The 23,019-nt window shown below is 29.4% G+C and overlaps 1 protein-coding gene across 2 annotated transcripts in view; it reads right to left on the bottom strand.

Moving 5' to 3' along the window:
• LOC105843944 (uncharacterized) overlaps positions 1 to 23,019 on the bottom strand; it is a 65,569-nt gene that overhangs the window by 26,214 nt on the left and 16,336 nt on the right. Inside the window, exons 4-5 of one of the 2 annotated variants that reach the window (XM_065817615.1) lie at positions 8,879 to 9,026; positions 8,169 to 8,428 (exon numbers count right to left, since the gene is read on the bottom strand). In XM_065817615.1, the coding sequence (XP_065673687.1) occupies positions 8,169 to 8,428; positions 8,879 to 9,026 (408 nt within the window). Of the gene's footprint in view, positions 1 to 8,168; positions 8,432 to 8,878; positions 9,027 to 23,019 lie in introns of both variants that reach the window. The other variant, XM_065817614.1, reaches the window with a different exon arrangement.

Genomic DNA, 23,019 nt, shown 5'->3' with positions numbered 1-23,019 from the left:
AAAAAACAACACTTTTATTAATGGCTTGTTCACAAGTGGTTTTTGTATGGTTTATACAAACTTGATATAAAGTGATAGAACACAGACAACATGGAATCACCTATGGTAAATAGATGAGGTTGGGGAATGTAATTCTATTTTGTATAAAGTTAAAAATAAGTGCTCTAAAAACTTACAGGCCAACATGGTTTATGAGTTGATGAATTTACAAAGGAAAAATCACAGATGTCCAAAATGAGTGTCTTGTTTTCAAAAGAACACTGTGAATAAATATTTCTTGTATTTAGGAAAATTTTTATAAGGAAAAAAGAAAAAGGTTCTCTATTGATAAATTTTAAAACGTATTTTTTGTTGTGACTTCTTTCAACAAAAACGTCACAAGAGAAAACCTAGTAAATATATTTCAAACTAACTTTCAAAAAGTGTTGGAACTGGTGTGTTGAAACTAGAGTGTTGACAAACTGAAGTGTTTAATAGGGCACAGTTTATCTAAATAAAACTTTAATCAAATCATCTTGACTGCCTATTTATAACTCAATAAATTATGAAAATATTGACAAGCAAACAAGCAGCGAACAAGTGACAAACAAGCAACAAACAAGTGACAAACAAGCAAACAGTCGATAAGCAAACAAACAACAACCAAGCCTAAGGAAGTAAGTATTTCCATTTTGACTTTGATCACCACCAGAAACTTATTTTATGATTATCAAGATTCTCTTTTCAAAATTGAATTTGCTAGCTCCAGAAAAAAGTTATGAGCGAAAAACCGAGATAAATTTCAAGGGATGAGTAAACATGCTACTTGCTAACATTTATGCATTAAGATAAGCGGCAAAATTATTTAATAATGATTGAATGTTTTTTTGGGGAAGAGTAAACATGGCTAAGTGCTTACAGTTATGCATTAAGATGACACCCTTTAAAATTGGTTGGCAACAACAATAATTAGATTACACAGTTGATAATTGTGTTAACATTATTGGTACCATTCTGCTATCATTTGTAATTTTACAAATCAATATCACATCTGTACAAAGACTGGTGTGTAGGGAGACTACCAAACACTGTATTTAAAACATTCAAGTTGGATTGGATAGAAGAGAAACAATTTATTCATTGGTTCACTAAAATATTCAACCCAGCAATTAAACTAATTCTAGGTAAATAGTTTTTAGGTTTTTAGACTTCAAAACTTTAGGCTTCAAATCTTTAATACTTTCAGACTTTAATACCTTAGGCTTTAAAATTTTAGACATTTAGACTACAGAGTTTAAGACTTTAAGACTTAAAAACTTTAGGCTTTAAGACTTTTTTTAATTTTAGACTTCAAGACTTCAAGTCTTTAGACATGAATAATATATATCAAAAGATTTTTGAAAATAGTAAATAGCTTTCAAAATTAAAAATTTTACTTTTATTTATATTTATAATGAGCATAGAACCTTGTGGGTTGTTCAATCCAGAGTTAGCAATGTCACCAATAACCTCTACGACGGCTATAATTTATTAAAGATCAAATGCTTTTTTGTGTAAACTAAATGATTACATTCTTGTTTGCTTGCCAATTTTTTTATTGGTCAGAAGAGTTTTGTAATTTGAATTAACACTCTTGAGACTTTATAGAAAAATGTTTTCGTTTCCTTTAATAAAAAAAAATCTTTTATACTTGTTAAACAAGAATACTTTTTTTTTTATTTATCTCTTTTTTTTTTCTCTTTAATTATTTCTTTAAACTTTTTACTTTGTAACTATATTTATTTTTACTTTTAATATAAATATTTAATTTACATTTATTTACTATTTATATTTTTAGTATTTAATTTATTTATTTACAATTTATATTTAGCCAGCATTTGTTTCATCAGCTCTGAATATTTTCAATAAACCAAAATTTTCTTTGAAGACTTCAAACAAATGATTCTAATTATATGAGGAAATGATGCTCCAGAAGATATCCATTAAAACAAGTAGAATCATTTAACTGTACAAAATAAAATCAGACAAAACAACTATATTCTTTTTAACATCTTACAGCAGATTTTGATGAAAAACTTTCTTTTTAAATTTTATGAGAGGCTAATGTAAGAAATTATCCTCAGATAAAATTGTTATTTTTCTTTGAGTTTTTAATTTAGCTAATATGGTTAACCTAATATGGTTATCTACAAAATTATATTAAATTGATATTATGAAAAAAGTCAGAAGTGTTTTGACTTTTGTGACAGTTTCAATCCAAAATTTCATTTTATTTTTGCACATTTTGCGACTTTTGGTTTTTGAGAAACTCTTTTAAAAGCAATATAAAGCATAAAAGTTTTTCACACTTTTAAAACGAAATATAGTTTTCACTTCAAATTTACTTACCAACAATGCCAGGGCTAGGGGATTGGAGGTCCACACCCCCAAATAAAATAAAAATCTGACAATAGGATCTCAAAATCTTAAAACATGATTTTTAAATGAATCTTAAAACGATAAGGTATTACTTAAAAAAAAGCTTCTTAAATTTGCAGCAAGACCCCCTAAATTCACTGCTACAACCTTTCTTTAAATTGGGGCATGTGGGGAGTCTAGCCACGCCACTGATTACCAAATTAAGTAAGCTGTTAACAAAAAATAAGTATCAAGTAGGTTTAATTTTAACTTAAACCTGTTCACTGCCAACTATGAATATACTCATAGTAAGTTGGCGTCATTTATTTGCCAACTACAAGTATATTTGTAGTTAGCAGAATTTTGATATTTGCCGGCTACGAGATACTCGTAGTAAGCCGGCGTCATGAATTTGCCAACTAAAAGTAAACTCGTAGTTATACTAACTTATTTCAACTAATATTTGTGCATGACTGGCTTTGTCTATTTATATATTTTTTTTCTTAGCTTCACATTTGATTTCAGAAAAGATTACATTTAAGTTTTCATTTTAAAAATCCCGGGAACCTAATTTAAATACGGATAAAGACAGAAATAGCTTAAAACAGATAAAGTAAAATATTGATATTTTTTTAATTTTACTTCATGAAAATTAAAGTGTAAACCTATTCTTTTGAATGATACATTCTGAAACATTTGCCAATACATAATGGAGATCTATTTTCACAAACAGCACATTCATACAATGATTTTTTATGTTTTATTTTAGAGCATACTCGACATAGCTTTATGAGGAAATTTTTTTTTTATTTGATGGTATTGAAGACAAGAGGTGGAAGCTATTGTTGGTGATTCAAGGCACAATTTCAACATTTCAATGGCACAGCTAATTCTATAAACTTAAGCAAGGAAATTGTTTTATCTACTCCATATTTTTTGCTAAGACAGTAAGCATTAAATTAAAAAATATCAAAGAGATGAAGTGCTACTTTTTTATACCATTTAATTGTCTTTCTTAGGCAATCATAATATGATACCATTTGATCTGCCCTATCTACTCTGGACATGCATTGGTTGTAACCTTTAATAATGTTGGATTTCATTTTTTTCTCTCCTCTCCTGTTTGTTACTTCAATCATTTGCAACGAATGCAAGTTTCTAATCATTAGAAACTTGCAGTCTCTTTTGCCTTTCCATTTAGCAACCACTACACCCTCTCTGCTACTGCTTATAATGTCTCCCTGTTTCAGTTTTGCTTCTATACATTCTTTTGGATTTGACTTTTGGTCAGTGCTTAAAGTACCACAAATGTATGTTTTTTGATTTATTATGTGCTTTGTTAATTCAAAGGAATCGTAAAAGTTATCCGTGTACAGGTAATAACCTTTCCTCAAAAATTTTTTCATTAAATTTAAAACAATAGCTCCCATTTGACCCAACAAATGTTTATCGAGAGATTCTCGCCTCGCCAGAGTAAAATTTTACTTTAAGTACGGTACCATATGATTCGCAAAGTTCATAGAACTTGATACTATATTTATGTCTTTTATTTTTCACATACTGCCTGAATACAAGATGTCGCTTCCAAAGCATCATTGATTCATTGATTGATATATTTTTATTAGGACAGTAGATGCTATCCATTGTATTATTTAAGTGATCAAGAAGTCTAATAATTTTACACAAGCTGTTCTTAGACCAGTAGTGTTCTAAAGATGGCATTTTGACATACCCCATATGAAGAAGAGCTCCAAGGAACTGCCGCATATCTTTTGAATTTATTGGTTTCCAATCTTTAAGACCTGAGCTTCTTCTGAGAAGACACTGCTTATTTATTTCTTGAATTGCGTAGCAATTTGTTTCAACTACCATAGTATTTATAAGCTCTTCTGTAACAAATAGTCTAAAGAAATCTAATGGTTTCTTGCTCTCCATGTTTATCTTCAAACCAGGATCGGCAGTAAATTGAATTTATTTTACAATATTCGGCTCATCTTTTCATTGGTTTGAATTTCTAGATGGATTTGTTTCAGAAATTGTTTTGTCAGGCAAAATATTACTTATAAGATCTACTTGTTAAGCTTTGATTTGATTTTATCTATAAGTAAGACCACCCGTTGTTCTAGCACTTTTCTGTTTTCTATTTTGTCTGTAAGCAAGATCAGTTGTTGTTCTAGCTCTTTTTTGCGGCATTGCAAAATCTTCAGCAAAATGGCTGCTAGATGTTAACTGTGAATGTTAACATCTAGCAGCCACAGCAGATATTAACATTCACAGTTAAAAATAACACAGACAGAAATGTCTGTTAACTGATCGTCATCACTTTCTTCAGTGTTATTATCTTCAGAACCTGATTCTGATACAGTCAAGCTTGAAGACGTAGTAGTATAAGCGGAAAATGAATCCGAATCTTCAATATCATCATCTTCACTATCCTCACAATCTTCCATAATCATATGTGCTGATTCAATTGTGGAATATCTGTGTTGAGCTAATGAGATAGATAATTTTATAAATTACCTATTTATGAAAAAGAAATTACTTATCTATAATACACATTAATTAGTATACTGTGTAAAAATCAAAGTGTACACTGAAATGCTTTTTATTATATTAAAAAACATTTTATTGTGTACTTTAAATTTTTTTTTGACATTATTAATAACATGCAGTAGAGCATAGTTATCAAATATACTTTAGCTTCTAGTCTAAAAAACACAACAATTTAGAATTAAGAAAACAAAATATAAATTACTTTTTTACTCATGACAACTGCCAATGTGCATGTGCAAAAAAATTGAATCACTATTTATAATAATAATGCATCAAATAAGCTACATTACTAGTCACCGCAATGAGTTATACTTATTACGGTGTTACAATTAAACTCATACTTCGGTAACGGGTGATGCGGAAGTTATCTGACAAATCCTAATTTCATTATTTGAACATAATAATTAGTTTTTGTGGTTTTATGCGTAGGCATAAACGTTCTATAAAATATAAACTTTATTATTTGAAACACAATTATTTAAAATGAGGTTAAATGCAGCTGAACGAGAATCTTTTCGAAAGGAACTAAAAATGTTTTTTGTAAATAAACCTAATGTGAAAAAAAAAAATTCATTTTGAAAAGGAAGGATTTGCTCAAAGTACAATATATGATAACCTAAAAAGAGTTGAGACTGTTCAATCATTTTCTGATAGAAAGCACCCTGGTCATCCGACATCCTGGACTAGAGAAAAGAAAGCCGAATTAACGAGACTTGTCAACAATCGAAAAGGGGTTAGTCAGAGAAAAATAGGTATTAAATTCGGCGTAAATCAATCGACAATTGGTCGTCAGTTAAAAAAAATGAATATTAAACATAGAAAACGTGAAAAGACTCCAAAATACACTATAGAACAACAAATAAAGGCAAAGAAAAGAAGCAGGAAACTAGTTAACCAACTCTATAACACAAAATCGCTTCCAGTCATCGATGACGAAAAATACTTTTGTTTTGCAGGGGACAACATGCTTGGAAATTCTGGATACTACACTGACAACAAAAAGACATGCCCAGAAAGTGTTCCTTTTATAGGAAAAGAGAAATTTCCAAAAAAATTATTAATGTGGATAGCCATATCTAACCGTGGTATGTCCGAGCCATTGTTTCGCACTTCCAAGGCTGTAGCGATCAATTCATCAATCTATATTAATGAATGTTTAGAAAAACGACTTCTTCCATTTATTCACAAGAATCAAGGAGATTTTAACTATTTATTTTGGCCAGATTTAGCAAGTTCTCATTATTCTAAAGATTCTCTAAATTGGATGGACCAATATGTCTATTACGTTGATAAAGAATCCAATCCCCCAACTGTGCCTCAAGCACGATCAATTGAAAATTTTTAGGGACATTTGGCACAGAAGGTTTACGAGGGAGATTGGCAAGCTTCAACAGATCAAGTTTTGATTGACCGCATTAAACTAAGACTACAAGAAATTGATTTAAACTTTTTACAGTCGCATATCTTCTAGGATTAACTCTTACTTCCAATCTTTCTTGGAAACCATATATCAAATCGGTTGCAAAATTAGCATCTGCTAAGGTTGCATCTCTTTATCGAGCTCGCCACTTTCTTACTCTGGATTCTATTCTCTACCTCTATAAATCTCAAATCCAGCCTTGTATGGAATACTGTTGCCATATCTGGGGCGGATCTTCTAATGATGCCCTTTCTCTTTTAGACAAGGTGCAAAAACGCATTGTAAACATAGTTGGACCTGCTCTTGCAGCCAACCTTCAACCATTATCACATCGTCGTAATGTTGCTTCTCTTTCTCTTTTCTACAAATACTATAATGGGCACTGCTCGAAAGAGCTAGCGTCTCTTGTGCCATCTACTAAAATTCATTCTCGTGTTACTCGTCATTCAATTAAGTGTCATCCTTTTTCTGTGACTGTTCCTAAGTGATCCAAAAACGCTTATTCGTCTAGTTTTTTTCCTCGAACATCAGCTCTTTGGAATTCGCTTCCTTCATCTTGCTTTCCTGATTCATACAATTTGCAATCTTTTAAATCGTCCGTCAATCGTTATCTTGCTCTACAATCTTCATCTTTTCTCTTACAGTAACTTCCAACTTTAATTAGTGGCTGCTTGCAGCCTTGTTGGAAGCGAAGATGTTTAAAAAAAAATATATATATGAAAGGCGTCAGAGCAAAATTGAGATCAATTGCAGATGGTGGTGTTTTTTCATATAAAAAATAATATATTTTCATTAAAAGATAAATGCTTTATTTAAAAAAAATATAATAGTAGTTTGTTTTTTTATTTATAAATAAGTTATTGACGTTTTTATTTTGTCCGATAACTTCCGCATCACCCGTTACTGGAGAAAAAAAATACTTCTCCATTGCCAAAGAAATAAAGCATAGTTTAAAATAGCTCAGCAGCGAACATGTTAAGTCTGGTTAGCAGTACCGTGGCTACTAGGTCAAGGCCCCCTCAACCCCCCACCAAAATAAAACATTTTCATAAGGGCCCCAAAATCTTAAAATTTTTCCATTAAGTATTACCAAAAGAAACAACCTCCTTGCATTTGCAAAAGACCACCTATATTTGCATATGAGCCCCCTAAATATGGGTGTGGGGGAGCCTAGCCATGACTCTGCCAGTTAGATTTGCCATTGGCGTATGTTGCAGAATTTTCATACAACTGTTTTATGCAGTTCTAAATATCAACAAAAAGCTTATCAGCAACTACTTTTTGTTTTGTGTTCAAATTTTGAAGGGTTAAAAGGTTTTTCTTATAATTTTGCTCTCAACGTTTTAAAATTGTTAAAACGTTGAGAGAAAAGATGGTAGAAAGGTTGATAGAAAAAATGGTAAAAAAGTAGATAGCAAAATTGAGAGAATTATCAGTTGAAAATTTAGTGCAAATATTTTTTAACTTTTGCCACAATAATTTATGTCATAGCTAAATAGTTACAACAAAAATGTAAACTATAATATATTATTGCGGTCACTATGTATGCATGTTTCTATATATATGTGTGTGTATATGTATATATACATATATATATATATATATATATATATATATATATATATATATATATATATATATATATATATATATATATATATAGATATATATATATATATATATATGTATATGTGTGTGGGTATATGTATATATATGTGTGTGTATATGTATATGTATATATATATATATATATATATATATATATATATATATATATAACGAGTAGATTAAAAAAAGTCATATGAAGTAAATAAACTACCTCTAAACTCACTGCCCGTATCCAATAGTTACCAACTGGTCGATTTGCTTCCAAAATAAAGTCGTATCGTTCTCCTGGGTTAATAATAAAAGATTCAACTGTAAAAGTTTGAAAATCGTACCCGTCAGAAGCAACCATTTCTAGTGAGTGATCATCAACTGAAATTCGTAGTGGATAAAGTGATCCAACTCCAATAACACGGAAACGATATTTTTTGTTTTTTGTTACGTTAAACCAACTTAATGGGGCCATAACTTTAGATCCTGAAAACGTATTGATTTTTTTTATTTATATATTTTAGTTTATATTTTTAAATGTTAATTTTTTTAAATAGGTAACTTTTTTTTAACTTATCCGAAGAAATTAAATATATTAATTGTTATGGTATAATTTTTCTGAACTTTTTTTAGAAATAATGTCAGAAAACTTTTGAGAATGAATTATATAGTTCTAAACTTTGAGGATATTAAGATATTATTATTATTAATATACTCTAAGATTTTTATATTTCTTTTCAATTCTCTTTTATCACTCCTGAATGTCTTTTTTAGACTTTCTAGATTTGTCTAAAAGTATTCTGTATTCTTTGAATGTTTTTTAAACTTTGATTGAATTTTCCTGTTAACCACTTAATGTTTTATTTGACTTTTGAGTTATTTTTTACTTATAAAAGTAAATTTTTATTAACACACTTTATTAACACATGATAATACCTGTTTTTGGATCAATATATCTTCCTTTTCCATTTATTAAACCTGAGACCCATGGAACGCCACTAAAATGACCACCATCTTGTGTTCCAGTAGCTTCATATTTATTTCGGCCAATAAAATTACCATAAACCATTTTCACATAAACCTTAAAGAATAAATTTAAATGATGAGATAAAATATTAAACTAATAAATACAACAAATAGATGAGACTTCGAACAAATAACTTTAAACTAACTTTAAATAACTTATTCAAATAAATATTTAAATAACAATTAATTGATTAATTGTTTTAATTAATTAATTAATTGTGACAATTAATTAATAGTCAAAATTGTAACAATAGTAATAATTTATAACACTTTAAAAGTTTAATAGCATCATTTCAAGATTTCATCTTGAAATCTGAAAATTGACAACTATTCAATATAGTATTGAAATAAAAAGCTCAACAAAACAAAATAAATTATGGCACAAAAAAACAAGACTTGGTTCTGAAACTTTTTAAACTTGTTAAAGACCTTTAGCAGTGTTCTAGTCACCTGCAACATTGATTTCTTAATTTTTTATTTTAATTTAGAATTTAATACATCATTTACTACAAATGCCTCAGATCAAAATAATTCATTCATACTGCAGAGCAACTTAATAGGAAAAAAAATATATATATGTATATATGTATATCTATATATATATATATCTATACATATATATATATATATATATATATATATATATATATATATATATATATATATATATATATATATATATATATATATATATATATATATATATATATATATATTTATATTTATATATACAAATACATATATATATACAGTATTGGACAAAATATTTGCAACCAACATCGAACAATGCTAAAATGTGTTCCTAATTTTACATGTCTTAAAAACGAAACGAACTATACTACCACAGCAAACAGTTCAGGAGTCTGGAGTCTTAGCATGCCATGACATGAGCAATCAGCTGACAGGTGACAGCACACAGGCAGAATTTCGTTGATAAGTGCTATTTTGCAGCGGACAAAACAAGTGCAACTTTTTTGGTTTGTTTCATTTTCTTAAGTCTGGTCCATGTCAACGTTACGGAAGTTTTTTAATATTTAAAGGAAGTATCCAGAAGTTTCCAGAAGCATGCTGAAGCTTCCAGAAGTTTCCAGAAGAAGCATCTGGAAGCATCCAGTAGCATCCAGAAATATCCAGAAACATTCAGAAGCATCCAGACGCATCAAGAAGCTTCCAGAAGCATCGAAAAGAAGCATCTAGAATCTTCCACAACAGGTTCACACAAGTTCATTTTACTATATAAGAGACATGTAAATCGACATGTAATTCAGTCAGTTTATGGAAGTCAATCAGTCAGTATTATCAAGACAGTTTATCGAAGTGAGTTTTATCAAAGTGTTTTATCGAAGAACATCAATACAAGAAGTGAAATACAACAAGTGTTTCATTACATCAATACAGTCCACATCCAACCAAGACGTTGTATTCCACAGAGCATTATTGTATCATCACAAGGTAAATGTAACACGGTAAGCCTTAAGAAGCGTGATTATTTATTTTTATTATTTTTATGACTTCAAGTGCAAAAATGGCTCCCGACAGTCTTGGATTGGAACTAAGAAAGAAAATTATTGGCAATTACATAAGTGGAATGTCACAAAAAAGTATTTGTGATAAATATCGCATGAAAAATGGACCGAATCAAGACTATGATCCAAATATCGTTCTACGGGGAAGTTGGCAGCAGATAACAAAAGTGGAAGACCGCGTTCCACCACTTCTAGAGAGGATTCTATGATCGTCAGATCCATCAAGAAGGATATCATCAGTCAAGATACAAAAGCAATTAGAGCTGCCTGTATCAGACCGAACAATCAGACGACGTGCTGTTGAAGCCGGGTTGTTTTCTCGACGCCCTGCAAAGAAACCACTGATTTCACTAAAAAACCAGAAGAAAAGACTTCTGTTTGCTACATCTCATATTGACTGGAATGTGCAAAAATGGCAAACTGTCCTGTTCAGTGATGAATCGAAGTTCAACATTTTTCAGCAAGACAATGATCCGAAACACACTGCAAAAGTAGTCAAGCAGTGGTTTCAAGACAACCACCTATCGGTGATGGATTGGCCGCCTCAATCTCCGGATCTCAACCCTATCGAGAACCTGTGGGAGATCGTCAATCGCAGAATTAATTGTGAAGGTGTTCGTAATAAGGATCAACTGTTTGAACAAATCCAAAAGGCCTGGGCAGCGATTCCACAAAGTTTCATTGATCACCTGATCGAATCTATGCCTCGGAGATGCAAGGCTGTGATCGAAAACAAAGGATTTGCCACGAAATATTGATAACGAAATACAGCTTGGTCAACATTTTGTTGAGTTGCACTTGTTTTGTCCAGAAGGAAATCAACTTTTTTTAATACTTTTGATTAATTTATTAATTTTCGTGTACAAATAATGAACTTTGTGATGAATAAAACTTGAAGAACTTTGTCTCTAAACAGTTACATAGTTATTTCTTTAAATTGAAAAAATGCAGCATTTTTATATAAAGAAACTAAATTAGCATTATTTGGTTGCATTCGTTTTGTCCGATACTGTATATATATATATATATATATATATATATATATATATATATATATATATATATATATATATATATATATATATATATAAATATATATATATATATATATATATATATATATTTATATAAACTAGTATAAAATTAGCATTTAGCATATAAATTAGTATTCCTTATGAACCTACTGGTGGTGAAACAAGTTGTTGAAGAAAAAAATTATATATACATATGTGTGTGTGTGTGTGTGTGTGTGTGAGTAAAACAAGGTTCTCAATGACACGACAATCTTTTTATACAGCCCAATATTTCGCCTTTAACAAGTGCAAAATAGCATTAAATTGTTATAAAACATCTTTAAAACGCTGTTAAAATATAAAGAAATAAAAGCCTAAATAAACATTAAACTAAGAAAAACAAAATAAAAACAAAATAGAAGCAATAAAATATGAGTAATTTTTTAAAATCATAATATTGACAAAGAATAAGCACAAAATTAAAACAAAATTTATTAAATTAGACATACCATTAAAAAATCATTACATTGACAATTAGATAAAAAGAATAAAAAACAGTTAATCGAACAAATTCTATTAAGCCGGTATATGGAAAAAACTTATTAAGAATGAAAGTTTTACTTCCAATAAGAATTATTAATAAAAATTATGAAATTAAGTATATTAATTTCATAATTTTTAATGGTAATTCTAAATAGATTTACATTTTATTTTTCATTATTTTATACAATTTATTTGTCATTATTTGTCAGACTTTTGAAGTTGTCTAGGTTGTTAAGATTTTTTTTTTTAACTTTAACAAAGATTTATTTAAAAAAAACTTGACTAACAAATCCACATTGTGTGGTCTTAAAAAAAGAAATTTAAAAAATCTTATAGCAAATGAATTCTACATGTATAAAGAACATTTCCTGAAAATTTTAACTTTGTTTTTTTAAACTAGAGATTTCATGTTTCAAACTTTTTAAAAACCAAAATCTTAAAATGGAAAAAATCAAATCAAAAATTAAAAATATCAATCAATATAAACTCCTAAAAAGCAACCAGAACTATAGGAATCTGTTTTTTTAGAATTTAAGAATGCCTTATGAGGAGATTTAAGTTTCTTTCTTTGTTTTTTTACAAATTAATGATGATTTACAATCATTGTTTAAAACTTGCTTTTGGTGTAACATAACCAATTTTAGAATAGTGAGTGATCCTGATTATTTAAAGTGATTTAAAACATTTTTCCATTTCCATCATCATTATAATGAATTATTTGAATTATTTCATTCAAGTTTTTGTCTTCTTCAAGTTTTTGTTCAATTTTCCAATGGGCTCCTAGAATTGCTAACTCCCCTCCCTCCTGGGAGGAGCCAAGCCACAACTCTAATTGTAGTAAGATCAAAATATAAAGTTTATTAGGACAACTACCATAAGAAAATGTGCATTTAAAATAACAGAAATACAGATAACAGAAAACACCTCAAATTTTCATTATATATGTAGGTAGTTCAACAAACGTCCGTTTGCTGCGGAAAACAAAGTCACAAAAATTGCTTCGATTTTCGTTCTACAAACTGAGGCAGAATTTTTTAGTATCTGTCGGTAGATGCTTTTTTCTAGTTATTTTCAAAGGAAACTGCCAATAAAAATGATGCCATTTTTAAAGTAGGATTCCTGCTGATTACAGTGATCTTTTCGTTTTAATTTTAACACAATCTTTTCTAAAGTTACATCTCTTCAATGAAATAAGGTGAGTTTAATCTTTAGAGAATTTTTTTTGTAGATTGGTAAACTCAAATATTATTGTACCTACTTCTAGCTTATTATATTACCTTTCTGAAAATGTATAATATTATAAAATATTTCATTGCCGGCCAATTTTAGAGTACACCTCTGTGAAGCTACTATATTCTGAAAAGTTTTATTTATTTTTCGCCAAAACCGGGGGCGTGATAAAACATTGTTTTTATAATAAAAACAATGTTTCGTCAAACCAAGTGATTTTAAACAATAAAATTCATTGTTTAAAATCACTTGGTTTCTAATCTTTCTCCATCTAGTATTAAAATTTAATAAATATGTATCCTCATCAACTATTAAACTAAATAAATATGTAATATACTGCCCATTTCATAATAAATTGTAAGTCACCTGACACTTGTCCATATCATAAATTATAATCATATGCCAGTCAACATATTTTCAATTACTTTTAACTTTGCAATCATGTCAGTCACTACAAAAAAAACTGCTTCTGATTTCAATGCTTATGTTGACTCCTTTAAAGTGGATAGTAATGCCAGAACAGTTTTCAGAAATGGTTTTGCAATCTACATCTACTTGTTAGAGAAAAAAAAGATAACTAAAGCTAGTGGGTACATGGGTATGAATGTAATATTGGAGCTGTTACAATAGCTTTACAGAGAATTTTTTTAGAAATTAAATATTTCAAAAAGAGGCTCAATGAACTATGGTGCAAATTATCAGACCTATTGGAATCACCATTTAAAGTCCCCAAAATGAAAGCCCAAATAGTTATGTCAATGGAAGTAGAGGAAGTATTGCAAACTGGAAATGTGGTGACAGTTAACATAGAGAATGCAAAGAAATTGAAAACAGACTGTTCGAAATGTCTTAATTTAAGAAAATCCCTAGTACTGCAAAAAGAAACAATGGGAAAACAGATCAAATACTTGAAGGCAAAAAGTTTGCTAAGTTCAGATAATGTACGCATAAAACGTTTAACCCAAGACCTTAAAAAGAAAAAAATATGTATCGACAAGCTCAGACAAGAGAAGAGAAAGTTGAAGCTAGAAAATTCTTTATTAAATGCACGTCTTGAAAGGTTGACATTAAAAAATTTTAAGAGGACTATTTTGAATGTAAAGAGAAAAAGTAAAAGAGCCGATAAACACATAGTCAAGCTAACACAAAAGCTGAAAGAAAAAAAAGAAGAACTCAAAGACATTGTCAATCGGGGCTTGGAATTGGATGATCTCAAAAGTCAATTGGACTACCCACAGAACAACTCACCAACACAAATTTTTACTACAAAGTCATATAACAAAAGACAACATAAAAAGCAAGTCAGATATACAACACATATCCGTAAGTGCATCTATATGTGCCTTCTAAACCAAGTACCGATAAAAAATGCTGGGCAAGTTATTCGTTTTGTTGTCGAAAGAGCTCACGTGTTTTGTATGTTCCCCGACCAACACAGACTGCACAGATGGCATATGAATTAGGTGTTATCTCAGATATACAAGTGGCAGAACACCTCTATTACTCTACATCTGCTATAGCAACACTCTCTTGGGATGCGACAACTAAAGCTGGGTTTCATGTCAACAAATGTCACATAGCTACTTCTGGACGACAGCTAACAATACAAATTGCTGAATTAGCAGGTGGCAAATCAGGGGACTATATGGTGCAGCTAGTAAATTCTTTTCAGGACATTGCATCAACTTATTCAAAATTTACACGTATACAACAGCATATTATACTTAACAAATTTTGCAACACCTTTGAGTCTACTCTTACTGCAATGTTCATCCTTTAGATGGTCTGGCAACCGAAGCTCATAAAATTCTACGCAAACTTGACACAAGCTACAATGTTACAAGCCAGGTGTATGGGAATGAGTGTCATGCTGCGAATATGCTTAATGCTGTGCCTAAGTTAAAGTAACTTTTTTTATATCCATATATTTTTAGTTTTAGGAATTAGTAATAAACATGATTATATGATAATTATGGATATATATATATATAAATAAAAGGTATTCTTTTTGAAATTTAGATACAAAATGAAATCTGGTGACCCAGCTGGTTTTAAGACATACTTAATCAGCAATGGTCTGAAACCTGGAGTTATTTTTCGGTATGTAGGGAATCGGCTGCATATTCTATTCCATATGGCAAGCACTGTTTACCAGCTGAAAGACAGTCTCATCACATATCTCAAAAAATACTGTAGCGCAGCTGCATTGAGACTTGCTCTCCTGGGTGATTTTAACAATCCGAAAATTATGACTCAATTGAGAGTTTTAGGTAGGTTGCATGTCTTTTTATCTAATAACTATCCATTATATAAGTTTAATCATTCTTAATTATTATATAAGCATTGTCAACAAGATATCTTTTTTTTAACAAATACATTTTTATCTTTTTTTCACAGGACTGTATGGCAAATGTTTGACACATGGATGACACAGTTTTATGAAAACAAAGAGAACAGAAGTCATTTAGAAATGGTACATATAACATAATTTACATTTAACACAGGTTAATAATACAGATTTAATTTTGGTTGATATCCACAGTAAAAAAACATATTTCAATTAATTTTACTTGATGCAAAAATTTTAAATGCATGTAATGAATAAAAAAAAAATCTAATAAGTTAACTTGTGTTGATTTAACAGGTTCCATTATTTAAATCATGTCTTTGTTGGCTTACAGAAATAAAGAATGACCCATTACTCCTGCTTTCATTGCCTGTGGATTGTTTCAGTTGTGAGCTGGTACAAACAGATGCTGTACTTGTTTTACTTAGAACTGCAGAGTCTGATAATTATTTTAAAGAAATTGCCAAGTCTCTTGCCGAAGGATTTATTATAGTTTTAAAGAGGCAACTAGCGCCATATCTCTCTGGTACCCTATCCAACCCCAGTAGAAATGTAATTAACAGTACACTAGAAGCACCAGTGCATAATATGCACAGCGAAAGAGCTCTGGGTATGTTTGATGCACTGAGTAAGAGAGCTCATAATGCTACCACTGGATTTCTAGATGGTAAAGTAAAATGCAAAATCAATAAGACCTTTAATTGGTTGATGCAGTTGAATCTGTCTAAACAAAAAGATATCATTACTTTTGCCATTAAACAAGCAGTAGCAAACAGAAAGCTGTTGCTTGTTAGGAAGTCTGAAATTGATGCTGCTGCCAAGTTACGTCAAGTAGAAACTGCTCAAAAACGGGACAAAACAGAGAGGAGAAAAATAGAAAGAGCAATAAAATTAGATTTAGACAAAAATGTGTAACCAAAAATATTTGCCAGTTTTTCTGATGAAACAAGAGACATTATCAGGCAGATATTGAACAGAGATCCTGGTTTGCTACAAAGTAGCATAATTCATATTTGGGATGTAGAGGGGAAAGATGTTATTTTTATGGGAAGTATTCATTCCTTTTCATCAAAAAAGAACAACAACTTAATCCATGTTGAATATTTGAACAATGAAAAAAAAATATTTTTAATAAGTAAATTTCTTGCTGATATTGCTTTGGGAGACATTAGCTTCCAATAGATACATAATCTTAAATTTTTTATGGTTTTCTACATTAGTAATTGTAATCCATTTCTTTAAAATAAGTTTTTTTTCATCTATACAAACAATATTTTCATGTACACTGTTTTTTTTATTGCTATAATAAAGTTAGGTGAGGTTTTTATTACAATATATTATATAAAGTCTTCATGTAACCCTTTTTTTACCTATTGAAAAAACAATGAAGTTTCCAGTTATGAATTTTCTATCCCTTATAACTTTTTTAAAGCTATTATTGGAATGGTAAATGTTTTTTATTTTGTTTTTATTGTACATTCTAATTTTAACGTTTAAAGTTTAAAAACTCAAAAAAAAAAAAAAAAGAACCGCCCCCGGGGGCGTGTGGCCCAAACGCCCCTGGGTAAACCTGCCACTGTTTTTTTTTACTTTTTTTGTAATATATTAATGCAGCAAGCAACCCTGAAAACTTGTAGTCAATATGTATATAAATAATTAAGTAACACTGATATTTCTCTAAAATTGTTACATTCACAATTTTTTGAAAGAATTTGAAGCACAAAATTTTTCACCTTTAAAAATTGATAACTTTTTAGCAAATTTAGTTAGAGAAAAAAGGATTGCAGTTTTGGAAATCGTTCATTGTGCTGTTTCCAATGATATATGTCATTTCAAAAAAAATGAGTTTGATTTTTTTGTTGAACTACCTAAATATGTATAAAAAAGAACCTTTACAAGATTTTGTTATTTTATTGTAATGTTTGAACCTTGAAGTAAAGTTTTTCTGAAAAGCAAATGAGTATATTTACATAACTTATCCATCCAGTTGGCGTGATGTCACTTCGTATTAAAAAGTATCGTTTTAAAATTAATCATCTTGAATTTGGGGAAAGCAAACTAAAAAATCAGTTGCAGTATGTTGAGTAATTTTTTAATTCTAAAAAGTTGTTGTGCAGTAGGTTGCACTAACAAAATAAAAACTTGAGTCTTTTTAAGACTTAACTTAAGTCTTTCTAAAGATGAAATACTAAAAGAAAGTGGTTGAATACAATAAATTGTGATAGTAGTGCATATGAAAATATATTGTCACAATTAGAGTCAATATACTTTCAAAACAGCAAATTATTTTTTTGGTTTCCTTAAATATTTACTCATAGTTTTGCCAAAACTATGACTACAAATTTCATGTTGTTAATGTCACTAAGAACATGAAAATACATTTCTATAGTGTACTTGTGTTTTACCTTAATTCAATATAGCTTTATTACATGTTTATTAGTACTTTTTACATATACTTATGCATAAATAATGTCTATAAAAAAATTCTGATAAGAAGTGTAAATAACATTTTTGATTTTAAATATAAGCTTAAATGAACTATTTAAGGTTAGAAAAATAGAACAAAAACATATATACAATCATGAGAAATTAGTTATTTATCATTAGAATCATTATTCTTACTATTTTTGAGCTTATCAATAATGTTTTCAACTCGAGAATGTGTCAATAGGAAGTCATAATGTAACTGGTTTTCAAAGTAAAAATATAGGCAAAGTTATAAATAAAACTATATATATAAATAAAATGTAAAGTTGTTATTTTTTCGGACTGTTGTGGACTGTGGTAGATTATTTCAGCCTACTGAATTATTTTTTGCGCAAAACGAGGATGCGTTTTTAAATTTTAACCGTTAGAAATGTTCCAAAAATAGTTGTTTTGACTTTTACGCATTAAGACGGAATATTTCAGGCGGATGCACAGTGGGCCAGAATGCACTTTTACTGGACAAAATTCATAACTAATTTAATATTAGAGCTATATTCACTAAAATTAGTATGAGTACTAATATGATGTCTGCGCTTTTTATGAAGGTAATATTTTTTTATTTCGTTGCTATGGATACCTTTATTTTGCTTAGCAACAACCTACTTTTGTTATCTGCAGATATTTTATAAGTGCTATATTCACTAAATTTGGCATGACTACCAATATGAGATCACACTTCTTACAAAAGTGATAATTTTTTAAATTTAGTTGTTATGGATACTTATATTGCTTAGTTACCGGATACTTTCCTTAGTTACAAAGTGGTAAATTGATATTTGAATATCTTATCGGATTTTTGACCCACCTATATTGAATAAAAATTGAGTATTTAGGTAAATAATGTTTTAGGAATAATTAAAGCAAAAAATAGTGCAAGAAAACGTTATCAATTTTAAATTACATCAAAAAATTATAAAACAATAATATCGTTTGAAGATTGTTTAAGTAATTGTAAAACATCTGAAGGAAATGCTTTATGATTTGTTTGGTGTGATGTTGATTTACGCAATGATGAAATAACAGGATCACTGGAAACTAGGAGTCTATTGATAAGATCAGTATTTGTTGCTTTTATGGATGTTTTTCGGCTGAAATTTTCGCGATAAGGTTTAAAGTCTTTATTTCTAGCCTCTTGAGCTTCCTCTGACATAAGTCCGATGGGTAATGTAAGGCTTTTAATTATGTCATGTCCATGTATCAATACTTTGTGAACTGATTGAGCCATGTAATACCATGGATAAAGGGACACATATAGTCTAAAAGTGTCAAAACAATAATCCTTGAACTTTAAGCAGTCTATTTCATATCCTGAAGAGAGCGTTACCAATGTAAAATCTGAATATAAGGTTTTGGTCAATACCCAGAATTTCAGCTGTTTGTTCATATGCTGCAAAAGCACGCCTGGAGGTATTGCCATCATTACTTGTTCCAGAACCACCACTTTTAGGGAAATCAACAACAAGTCCCATTTTGTTCATAAAATCAGTCTAAATCTTTTGTTTAGCTACAGATGCCTTTTCTTTGTGTTCTTTAGATCTTGCTTGCCACTTTCTTGTTTCTTTTTTATATGCAATGTGCAATAACATCGAAAAAAAATCGAATCCATGCATAAAGACTGGAAAGACCATATTTGAACTCTCTGTTAGTATAATCTATGTTAAGGATATCAAGACTATTCATATTTTTTGGAGAGACACCACACACTGAACAGCATTGGTATGAGTTATTTTTTTCAGATAATATTGTTTGAACCTTCCCATCAATCATTGTAAGTTCAATAATACAATTCACTTCAATAGAAGATCCGCAAACCTCTAATAAAATCATACCCAAGCTTTCTATCTCACTTTTAATGTACTGATCTTCTTCAATCACAGATTCCTTGGATTCCATTTTGTATGCAAATCTTATGGGTCTACAATAGGCTGTGGAGGACGGCTTTTGATTTCTCCAAATAGGCACTTTTTCATTGCTGTTGTTAAATCCAGTCAAATCCAATGGGACAAGACAAGTAATAAATAATGATTCTTCACGCTTTAAATCTCTGTTAATGTCGGGTTCTGATAAAACTTGTTTATAAATGCTTTGGCCAGTAGCACCATCAAAACCAGCCTTACACGTTAGTGTCATTGTTTTTATTGCTTTGTCGTTCAATATCAAGTGCCTTAGCACAGGTTCCTGAACTGCACAGATTCTTTGTAAAGTATGAGTCATTAAATCTTTTAAAGGAACTGAAGCTGAATAGTCCTCCACTGTTATGTTTGCAGGATAACATTTCAATTTTGCATTTCTGACATCATTGTAAGCGGGGTAGATGTTATATTCTTTCTCCAAGGCTCCGCTTCTAATCAATTGATAGGAAGCTTTTGTCAGACTTGCATCAATTATTAAAGCCAGTGCTTCGTCTGCTGAATATTTAGTTGCTTTATCTGTATTTGATATATTTAAAACATTCTTGGCAGCAATAACAACAGATTCATCTCTAAATTTTTTATTAGCAGCAAAAAATAATTCATTGGATGAATGAGATTCAATTAAACAAGATACACGCCGTTTTTTAGTTTTATTAGAACTATTATCAAATGCAACTGGTTTTCGACCACGTCTACTTGCAGTTGGTTCATTGTCTTTTTTTCTGACAATTAAATATTCATTAAGCCAGTTCACAAACTTCTTTTCAAAATTTTTCACAGTATAGTTTGCAGATTTCCACTTTTTTTTATACAAGTAAACAAATCGTTGAACAGCATGTCTAAAATCAACGTCTTTAAAATCAGCAAATTTTGGCTGAATAAATTTTAATATATCTTCAGTAATATTTTGTTTTGAAATACTAAGATTGTTTTTTTGGAGAAAATTATGAATGTCTAAGTTTAACAAAACCATATCTAAATAATTATTGTAACAAGTATTTTGTATTTAAAAGTAAAATGTTTTTATATATATGCCGCCTGGACTACTAATACTTGTTAGTAATTAAGTTACTACAAGTGTTAGTAATTAAAATTAAAAGTAATTAAATTACTGTCAGTGTTAGTAATTAAATTACTAACAACTACCGAAAATATGTTGTTGCTATGTTATGCAAAATAATGTATCCATAGTAACCAAAAAAAGTTAACCTCATAAGAATTCTGAATCTCATTTTAATACATACCCCCAATATTGTGTATTTAGCGCAAGTAAAATACTGTTAAAACAACGTTAATGTAAAAATGAGTTGTTGCTATGCAAAATTTAGTACCATAGCAACCAAGTTAAAACATAAAATCTGAACGGGGATTTAAGGGGACGAGCAATCAATTAAAACTCGATTGAAGCATCATATAGCTCAAATAAATATAAGACAACACATGGCAAATTGTGGTAATTATTAGTTATTGTGCGGCAAAAAATAAGTTTCTTAAGAAATTTTTTTTTTTAATCTGTGATTTTCAAAGTATAACTGAGATAACATGCTATGACAAATTTATTTCACACATTGGTTTTTCTTATCTCTAAATACTCTAGAATAACATGTACTAATTTTTTGTTTCAAAAACGTAGATGTAATTGAAATATAACACAACGTTGATGTCACCGTTAATTACTTATTTATAATTTTTATTTTTTTTTATTTTATCTCAATATTCAAATGCTTAGAGTCCTGGTAACTAAGGGATTTAATATAAATAAATTATCAATAGATTTCTCCTAATATATGTAGATACTAAAATTAAATAGGTTTTCAAGATTAGACAACTAAAATTTTTCCCATTTTGTCCACCTACTGGCCCACTGTGGGATGGAATAATCTACGATTATAGTAGATTATTCCATCCGTCTGAATTATTCAAATAATTTAAGTCCCAATGCGTAGCAAGTTGAATGTATTTTTAATTTAAGTTACATTTAATTTACAATATTCTCATAAACATGAACTAAATGCAAGTACATCAGAACATATACGGTTTTTAAATTACCACATCGTTTCTTTAATATTAAAAAATAATGAATAAATCGTATTACAGGTATTACTATATATGTGACCTTAAAAGTAATTTGTTTACTTTTATAAATAGTGTTAAGCTCAATCTAAAATCTTATAAATAGTGTTAAGCTAAATCTATAATTCATTTCGGACTCAGAAGGAACATTTCTAACTACTATAATTTAAAAAAGCATCCTCGTTTTGAGTTTTGCGCAAGAATTGGAATAATTCAGTAAGCTGGAATAATCTACCTCAAGTCACGTAAAGTTATAAAGCGATTTAAAAAAAACGTAAGTTATACTCAAAAGCGTCAATTTGAGTATTCAAAGCTTTGAAAAACATATTAGTTTCCAGTTAATAAAGTTCGTATTATTTAAAATCTGATACAAAATTTTTAATAAAAAAAAACAAATTATCTATTAAACTGATGTGAAACATGCAAACAAACTTGATATAATGAAATATAAAATATATGGTGTAAGCACATACTTATTTTTTCAATGATATGTTGTGTAAAACTGGTTTGAATAAAATATAGTATATACATAAATAAATTATTTTCATTTCATGTATTTTTCTGAAAATCTTTTCATGAGGATTTTTTCTGAGAATCTTTTTCTGAATAAGATAATTTTAATACAAAATAAATTTATTTTGAAAAGTTGTTAATGTTTTTGAGTTTTGGTTGAACTTATAATTACATTATCGCATTAAGTACCAACTGTTTGAAGCACCAAGGTACACCAGGAAATGATAGGTAGGTTTTTAAAGGTAAACCAGGGAGAGATTGGTACAATATTCTCATCAATCTGTGGTTTCAATCATTTACAGTACTTTATCACTCAGAGCTGCTTAATTTGTTTGTTGACACTGCAAAGCGAGACAACAAACAAATGTTTAACAAAAACTCTTCATATCATTTATGAAACCTT

The sequence above is a fragment of the Hydra vulgaris genome, chromosome 14 (assembly GCF_038396675.1).
Source record: "Hydra vulgaris chromosome 14, alternate assembly HydraT2T_AEP".
Classification (NCBI taxonomy): Eukaryota; Metazoa; Cnidaria; class Hydrozoa; order Anthoathecata; family Hydridae; genus Hydra; species Hydra vulgaris.
Note: the sequence above shows the minus strand (reverse complement) of the source record. Positions and strands in the feature narration are given on the sequence as shown.